Source organism: Rhagoletis pomonella, unplaced genomic scaffold (genome assembly GCF_013731165.1).
Source record: "Rhagoletis pomonella isolate Grant_MI unplaced genomic scaffold, Rhpom_1.0 Rhpom_scaffold_00008, whole genome shotgun sequence".
NCBI classification, from domain to species: domain Eukaryota; kingdom Metazoa; phylum Arthropoda; class Insecta; order Diptera; family Tephritidae; genus Rhagoletis; species Rhagoletis pomonella.
The window spans coordinates 33,955,555-33,964,494 of record NW_023458562.1 but is presented as its reverse complement, the minus strand read 5'-3'; the positions used below and the strand labels follow the sequence as shown (position 1 = coordinate 33,964,494).

The 8,940-nt window shown below is 36.9% G+C and overlaps 1 protein-coding gene across 2 annotated transcripts in view; it reads left to right on the top strand.

Moving 5' to 3' along the window:
• Positions 1-8,832, top strand: part of LOC118744655 (atypical protein kinase C) — a 25,160-nt gene extending 16,328 nt beyond the window's left edge. The window contains exons 3-9 of one of the 2 annotated variants that reach the window (XM_036477811.1): positions 1,840-1,890; positions 2,011-2,096; positions 2,181-3,185; positions 3,248-3,442; positions 6,523-6,638; positions 6,880-7,006; positions 7,090-8,832. In XM_036477811.1, coding sequence (XP_036333704.1) covers positions 1,840-1,890; positions 2,011-2,096; positions 2,181-3,185; positions 3,248-3,442; positions 6,523-6,638; positions 6,880-6,967 — 1,541 coding nt within the window. In that variant the 3' untranslated portion in view covers positions 6,968-7,006; positions 7,090-8,832. Of the gene's footprint in view, positions 1-1,839; positions 1,891-2,010; positions 2,097-2,180; positions 3,186-3,247; positions 3,443-3,873; positions 4,110-6,522; positions 6,639-6,879; positions 7,007-7,089 lie in introns of those variants that run through there. The other variant, XM_036477812.1, reaches the window with a different exon arrangement.
• The last annotated feature ends 108 nt before the right edge of the window (positions 8,833-8,940 follow it).

Sequence of the window (8,940 nt, the reverse complement as noted above, 5' to 3'; positions counted from 1 at the left end):
GAAAATATAAAAAAATTACGTGAGCTGGACCGATTTGAAAATATCTACAAACCTCCAAAAATCGAGTTTTTTTAATAAATAAAGTTAGTCCTTAAAAATATTTTTTCTAAAAAATCACCTCAGACGTCTTCTGTATGGCTAAAAAAAAAATAGAGAATTATTGGCAAGTAGAGTATGTGGAAAGAGGATACTTAGATTGCAAACGCTCTTTCGGGAGACGGTACTGAGGAGTAGCCGGACCGCTGGAACAATAGTTCCAACGGCCGAGTGACTTTTATGAGTACATTCGGGATGTTAATTAATTCCGTGAAACTCCGGATTTCAGATTGCCTGAGTCTGGGTTTTCTTTAGACCGGACATGGGCTATTCAGCGAGTTAATGCATAAACGGAATCTTCACGATTCGGAGGGTTGCGTATATGGTGCCAAGAGCGAGCATGTCAGTCACGTTGCGAATGTCCGATATACTCAGACTTTCGGGATTTAACTAGGATGGGAATTAGGTGAAAAGCTGGACGATTTATTTTCGACGCAGCTCTCTCAACTAGTCGGCATATTGAAACCTTTTTGGGAATTTGCACGATAGGTCTTTAGACGGCGAAGATGTGTAAATGAGCGGGTGAAAGCGAGTGGCATGGAAACTCGATTGATAGGAGTTTCGGCTACGAGGTCGGACCGGAGACTTAATTTTGGTACTATGGGGAACACGAACCCCTAAAGTTTACTCTCCTGGCCTGTTCTTGGGTACGGCTCCTCGCGAGTTTAAAACCAAATGTGGGTAGAGCGGACTTTTGTTGGCTCGATGTGGAGAATCGTAACCGGGTGCTCGACTCAAAGTACGGCGAAGTTAAGATAGACCTCGAACCCTACCAAGATGGTTAGTGTGTCCAATTCGCACTGCCGATTGGTAATGAGGTGCTTGCATTTCGGGGCGCTGATCAACGCATTGTTTCCTGAATACCGTGGGGTTAAGCCATCGTCGCACATACCCATGCAAAATACATCAGACGTTGATGCGTAGTGAGACGTGAGGCTCATTCATCGAGCTGAATCGCAGTACTCGGCGACGAAGTCTCCCTCAATTCACCAATGGGACACCGAATTCGTAGACATCGGTAATTTTGCGCTCCTTTAATTGGAAGCTGTAATAAGCATCTTCTCCATTAGTGGTCTGAACGTTACAATTACTAAATTAATTATCGCCAATTATTGCTTCTACAACTATTTCAAGAGAAAAGTTGCAAAATATTCTGTAATTAAGTACGTCCATAAGTTTCTGTCTACTGAAGCGATCTTTTAATGGCAGCCAGCTTAAAAAATATTGTTTATTTTAAATTCGCGGATGCTCAGCGCATCTTCAAGCGTCCGGTGTTAGCTTTCATACACACAAATTATCTTCCTCAAGCTACAAGTGGCACCCCCCTGCGAAGGGCTCCACAATGCACCCATTGAGTAGAGTACATCAATTACTTAGGAGGCAAGTTTGATGCTAGAAAATCTGTTGATTTACTCTGTGGCTTAATAACTACATAGCTAAATATTTACATATGTATGTACGTACATAAGTATGTATAAATATGCTTGTGATGGCAAGGGGTTTTCTTGCAAAACTCGTTATTTTGTGTTTATATTACTTAACATTTTTTTTTTCAAATTTCCGCTACTCAACTTTATTAGGCTGCATTGAGAAAAGGCTTTGGAATGGTGTGCTCTTTTATGAATATACAAATTATTTATACTTTTATATACTTATTTAAACTTCATAGCACAATTTCGCATACATTTCTCTTCCCATATAAATTGTTTGATAATTTTCAATTTTCATATTCACGTTTTACAGTATTTCCAAATGTACCTTCTGCACCTGGCATGTCCTGTGATGGAGAAGATCGTAAGTGATTCGCAAGAAGAAGAAAAAATGAATTGTTTTACTTTAACATTTGCTGCTCTTAATGATGTGCTAACTGGCTTTAATTTTCCTAATCGCTCCTTTTTCCACTCTCCTTCGCAGGCAGCATCTACAGACGTGGCGCACGCAGATGGCGCAAGTTATATCGCGTTAATGGGCACATTTTCCAAGCCAAGCGCTTCAATCGGGTAAGCACGCTCGCTCGCTGCTGCACTAGTTTTCAATTATTTACCTGCTAATTAGCAACTACAAATATTTGTGTTTCCTCACAGCGCGCCTTTTGCGCCTACTGTCAAGATCGTATCTGGGGCTTGGGTCGGCAAGGTTTCAAGTGTATTCAATGCAAATTGTTGGTGCACAAAAAATGCCATAAACTCGTACAGAAGCACTGCACCAACGAACATGTGGAGCCATTAGTTAGAGAACGCGACGATGCCTTCGCCGAACAGTTGCCGGAGGTGTTGCCGCCATTGCCCGATTATGCGTCGCAAGCGAGTGGCAGCGTTCATGGCATGGTGGATCCATGTGATCCACTAGCTGCGCTAGAAATACAACCGCATGATGCGCAACAGCAACAACAACAGCATCAAAATATCGAAGAACAATTGGAGCCGGGCACACAACGGCAATACTCAATTAATGATTTCGAATTGATACGCGTCATTGGACGTGGCAGCTATGCCAAGGTGTTAATGGTCGAGCTGAAGAATACGGGCCGCATTTATGCAATGAAAGTGATTAAGAAAGCGCTTGTCACCGATGACGAGGATATTGATTGGGTGCAAACGGAGAAGCATGTCTTCGAGACGGCCTCCAATCATCCTTTTTTGGTGGGTTTGCATTCGTGCTTCCAGACACCGTCGCGGCTCTTTTTCGTCATTGAGTTTGTGCGTGGCGGTGATCTTATGTTCCACATGCAACGACAACGTCGCCTGCCCGAGGAGCATGCGCGCTTCTATGCTGCGGAAATTAGTTTGGCATTGAATTTTTTGCATGAAAAAGGTATAATCTACCGCGATTTGAAGTTAGACAATGTGCTGTTGGATCATGAAGGTCACATCAAGTTGACCGATTATGGCATGTGTAAGGAGGGCATACGTCCCGGTGATACGACCTCCACATTCTGCGGCACACCCAATTACATAGCGCCAGAGATATTGCGCGGTGAAGATTATGGTTTCTCAGTGGACTGGTGGGCGTTGGGCGTGTTACTGTACGAGATGTTGGCCGGGCGCAGTCCATTCGATATTGCGGGCGCATCGGAGAATCCCGATCAAGTAAGTGGTATTGGTAGTTGATTTTCGGCATTTGTGTAATATGTTTGTTTGTAATTTTGCAGAATACTGAAGATTATCTGTTCCAAGTGATTTTGGAAAAGACCATACGCATACCGCGTTCGCTGAGCGTCAAGGCAGCGTCTGTGTTGAAAGGTTTCCTTAACAAAAATCCAGCTGATCGTTTGGGCTGTCATCGGGAGTCCGCTTTCATGGACATTGTGAATCATCCGTTCTTTAAGAGCATCGACTGGGAAATGGTGAGTAGAATTGTAGCAAGCTGTTGACTTCAATGTGGTTCTCAAATGGAAAATTAAGCAGTCGCGAACATAAAAAAAATTATGAGTGTCTGTGCTCGATAATTGGCAAAAAATTTAACACGATTTGCATGTGTGAAAATTGATGATGATTTTCCTACCTCTAGTTTTTAGGCTTATTTTTTACGACATATAAAGTTATGTTAATAGTATATTTAGCTATTCAACATACAGACTATTCACGCAGAAGACGCTAAACCGTCAGGCAAGTTTCATATTAAAACAGAAAGTAGCGGCGAAAGAAGTAAATTATTGCCGCAAAATAGGTTCTTTAATATTTTCACTATACAAAGTTAGCGTTTATAAGAATACATTTTTGTTTATTTTTCGTGCTTACCAAAAAACGAAATCGATTTTCAACAATTATTATTAAGATTGCACAAAAGGAAGTACTACCACCATATAAGCCCACATTTGATCCTGGCGATCCTTATATGGCAACAAATTTTGATGCGCAATTCACTAGAGAACCAGCCGCATTAACGCCAGATGATCCGTAAGTTTGTAGCAAGCAGCAGGCTGGTTATGCAGTGGTTATATTTCATACACCCTCAGCGCTTAGTTATTTTACACGCTTTTTTGAGTTGATGTTTTTGCTGGCGTTGGAATGCACACTTTTTTATTGATATACTAGAATTATTTACTGTTTTATATTAACGGAACATCTTAGATTTAAAGCAAGTGAAATATAATGCTTAAGGGGTTGTTTGGGTTTTAAAAATGTCTGGTAATAGATTTGTCTAAAATATGCACCTAAATCGTTCGGTCTTTTGTAATAAAATTCTAGTAGAAACTTCAATGCTCCCAAAAAACTAGAAACTGTATTCTCTTCTTAGACTTCAAAATCCGTACAAACCCCTTTAGTTTTGCCTGAAAATTATCATGAAAAAACTAAAAAATGTATTCTCTTATTAAACTTCAAAACCCGTGCAAACCCCTTAAGAAGTGTTGCCTCTTAAGTCGCATAAGTGCCAAATGCTTAAATATTGTTCTTAAAAATTATAACTTTCAAATCCTCAGTGGTGCCAACCATATAATTTCCATTGCTAATTTGTTTTTTATTCTCTTAATAGGCTAAGTGACTTCATGCTGATTTTTGTGAAACTTTTACAATGTTTATTCAAGTTAATTTTTCTTGTTACTTTAATGGTTTATGCTTTAATCAAAATCACATAAGTCAATCTTTCAATTTTGTTTTATAAAACTTTGGAAAAATTCAACCAATTTTCATCATTTTTTAATCTGAATTATGCTATGAAATTCTAGTAAACAAGTGCAAGTTTTATGTGGCTAAAAAATCGAGCTGCCTTTTAATATAGTATTTTTTTGCCGACGGCTTTTTGAACTTTGTATCATATAATTGTAAATTTATTGTAGAATAAAATGCGCAAGACCGTTTGCAAACCGTTTGTACTTGTTAAATGAAAAAAAAAAACTCAAAAGCCGTCAGCAAAAAAAAAATTATTAAAAATCAGTGCGATTCTTTAGCCGCTTAAAACTTGCTCTTGTTTTACAATAGCCGTCATCGATTCGCCAACAGTTAGCGAGTGGGAAACGAACGAACTCAATGAGGTACAACCAAACTCGCTATCGTCTATCCGTGCTAGCTATATTTGTTGTTGCTTTCACATGCAAAATTCTTCTTTAAGCGACCGGGAAGTGCCGAAACGATGACGGCTTATAATTTCATAACTGCATACTAAAAAAAAATTTTAGAAGTTCAGATTAAAAATTTAAAACTTTTATGAAAATCTGTTATAAACTTTTCTAAATTCTGTATAAAGTTTGAAAGTTTGACTTACGTGGTTTTGGTTAAAGCGATAAAGATTTTAAGCTGGGAATAATTAAAACAAAAATTACCATGCAGTAAGTTTAGATCGCCGTTCTACCTATTTTATAATTTCTTGGCGTCACCACCAAATATTTTTAATATGTTTGAAATAATATCTACATATGTATATGCACGTAAGGATATTGAATCTATTTTTTACATACTATATACTTTTCTAGCTGCATGCTTATATAGGAGTTTCATGCACTTTATTATATTTTTTTTTTTTTTGATAAACTAGTATTGTATCAAAAAAGCAAATTTATTTAAAAAAAAAAACAATTTTTGTAAGAATAAATTTTGAGCACCCTACATAATTATATTTTACCCCAATTAAGCCGAGACTTTGGTAAGCAGTATTTAGTCTAATAAACTGTAAGTCGCTACTTCACGTTCAAAGTAAAATTCGAAAATTTGCCAAATTAATGGACACACCCAAAAGTATGCTACCGCAGTAACGCAGCCCAATCATCTTGTAGATTGGTGCAGTTATTTGTTGCCTACTTTTGGGTGCAACAATTTCCGTTAAAGAAATTCCAGCGGTGTCTGCTATGCTCATAAACTCAACGCGTAACATAAATTTTATTTTTCATAAAACTATATTCGAATCATCACTTTTCACAAATGCATTTTAGTCGGAAAAAAAACAACAAGCAAGAAGAAAAACAGAAAATTTATTTTCTAGTCTAAAATAAGGTTGAGGTTAAAAATCTGTATTTTTTTCAAATCGATTTTTCTGGAGGGGCTGCCACTTAAAATGCACATGTACATATGCTTTTAACGGCGGTTCGCGATTCGTTCCCCTTTCTATTACGAATTTTTTCGAGCTTCAAGTATTTTTGCTTTCGAGTTTAAAGTGGTCACCTAAATTCAAATACATATTCATTTAAATATCTTCTTAAACAAGGGGATTAACTAATTCGAAATTTTAAAAGTATATCATCTCTTTTTTTATTAAATTTATATTATTTTGCTATTAATCGCCTTTGATTTTACTTTTTCTTGCCGCTAATGCGCCACATGTCACCTCAAACGATTGAAAATTTCTTCGTCTGTTTCTATAAAATCATCGATTCAAACCATACATCGCTCAATTGTTCGCTCGCACTTTTCAATTAAACGCCCCATCATCACCTAAATCGGCACACATTATATGCATTTGCCATTATCAATATTTACGCTACAATCGCAGCTCGAACGCAAGCAAGTTTCGCCACCTTTTAAGCCGCGCCTAGACTCTGATCGAGATCTAGCCAATTTCCCACCCGAATTCACAGAGGAAGCTGTACAGCTGACGCCGGATGATGAGTAAGTAGACAGCGACGATATAAAGTAGTTTAATTCTTTGTGCAACACAGTCCTTTTTTAAAGGACATTTTGTTTTTGTATTACTTTCTATGTATTGTATATGTTTACCTTTTTTGATTTATAACTATTGCATATTTTCATCTCATCCATTTTTATTGTAAAAATATTTTGTACATGCACTTTTTTCATATGTACGTACATACTATTTATTATTCATTGCCTTTTATCAACTTATTCACAGTCGCGTTATTGACAAGATAGATCAATCGGAATTCGAAGGATTCGAATATGTGAATCCGCTGCTTATGTCGCTAGAGGATTGCGTTTGACACCACGAGACATGTGATTTGCATCCCTATAATATGCGTGTAAGTGTATGCCACAAAAAGGAAGAAAGAAAATGAATTTTATTTTGTAATTTCCCTTTCATTTCATCACACTCCCTTTGCAGTTGTATGGCGAGGACTCCAGTGATTATGACTCAGTAGCTGATGACTTAAGTATTTTACAATTGCACGCACCGCCTCCATCAACCGCTAATAATAATTCGACGAATCTTCGTTTTCAACAGCAGCAACAGCAACAACACTTACAGCATCACCAGCAGCAGCATCAATTTCCGCCGCTAAATCAGAACCCCAATCATAGTCAGAATAATCATCATAACGGTAACAATAATAATCATAATCATAATTCCAATAATAATAAAAGTCTACTGCAGCACATGTTTTGCCTTCCATTAAATTAGAGTAAACAGAAACAAAATACAACAAAAACAAAAATGTAAACAAACAGCAAGCGAATTAAGAAAACTAACGAAAGTTTGAAATAATGCAATTGAAAATTAGAACAAAAGCAGCTGAAGTTGAAGTGACAAAGTTATACTAATAAAACAGTGTAAACAAAACAATGACAACAGACACAGCAACAACAACAACAACAACAACAACAACATTACTACAACTACTATAGCACACTATCTATTTGTATGGCTTTTGCGTGGCAGCAAGTAAGAATGCGCTGTAAAAGTAGAAAGGTAACGCGTTGCAAGAGAGTGCAAAATGCAGTCAAAATTCGTGGTAAATGTCATGCAGTATATCGCGCAGAGATCAACAAGTAATGGAGTTGTAGTATAACAGCCTTTTAAGTGGAAATAGCCCTGCTATTATAGTTTTAGAAAGAGCGTTTCAAAAACTACTCAGTTATCCATAATCAATCGCAATTCTTCACACTCCATTCTAAGCGAAACAAACTTGTGATTTGTCTAGGCGGCGATCCTTCGAAAATTGCGCTAGATAAATTGAAAAGTTAGAGGCATACTGCCAAAGTTGCTTTGATTGAGTCTGATGATAAATATATATTTTGAACCCTTTAAAAAACTCATCACCAACCATTATCAGTCGCAATTCTTTACACTCAATTCTAAGAGAAATAAACTTTTGGTTTGACTAGGCATCAGAGGCATACATACCGCCGTAATTGTTTGGACCAAAGCTGATCGTATCTTGTGACTCTTTTCCCGTATTATTTGGCAACCTCATTATTATAATTATTTTCAATTTCAAGCATGAAATTTAAGCTAGTATTATAGTGTTATATATTTAATTTTTGGAGTGGTAGCTCGATTTTCGCATGCGAGTTGTTACGCGACCGCCATTTTGAAAACATGCAGCAAGATGAAGGAGTGTTCTAGCTGAAATTATTATTGTTCTCAGTCACTGTCGCTGTCCTTTGTTTGTGTTTTTTCCCGAAGCTCTTATTTGACTTAGTTAAAATTAGCAAAAATTTTGGCAACATTTTGCTACAGCGAACAAATTCGATTGCTTACCTAAGCCAGTAATTACCATTTTATTCCATTTGCTGGTCAACTCTTTTATATTGTGTCTACTTCTATTCTTAGTGTTTTTAATCTATTTAATTTCGCATATGGACAAACGCTAGGCTGCTAGCCAGGGAGAGTGTAGGGAGCTCAAGTATAACTTGAATGCTTGCTGACTAATAGAACAAAAGCACTAATTGGTACTGAAAATGTTGCAAAAGCTGATAGTGATGAAAGTAAGTGCTAAATGAAAACGAAAATTAAATAGCAGAAAAACTAAAAACAAGCAACAGTTTAGGGTAGTATGCATGCACGAGATAGTAGCTGTTAATGTTAAGACGCAACTGAAAGGTTTTTTAATATTAGCATAAATCATAAAACTAAAAATTAAAAGAAAAAAAAGACAAAAAAGTAATTATGTCATTTTAGCAAGACGTGTTGCAGAAAAACATAAAAAATCTAAAAAAAAATTACCTATACATA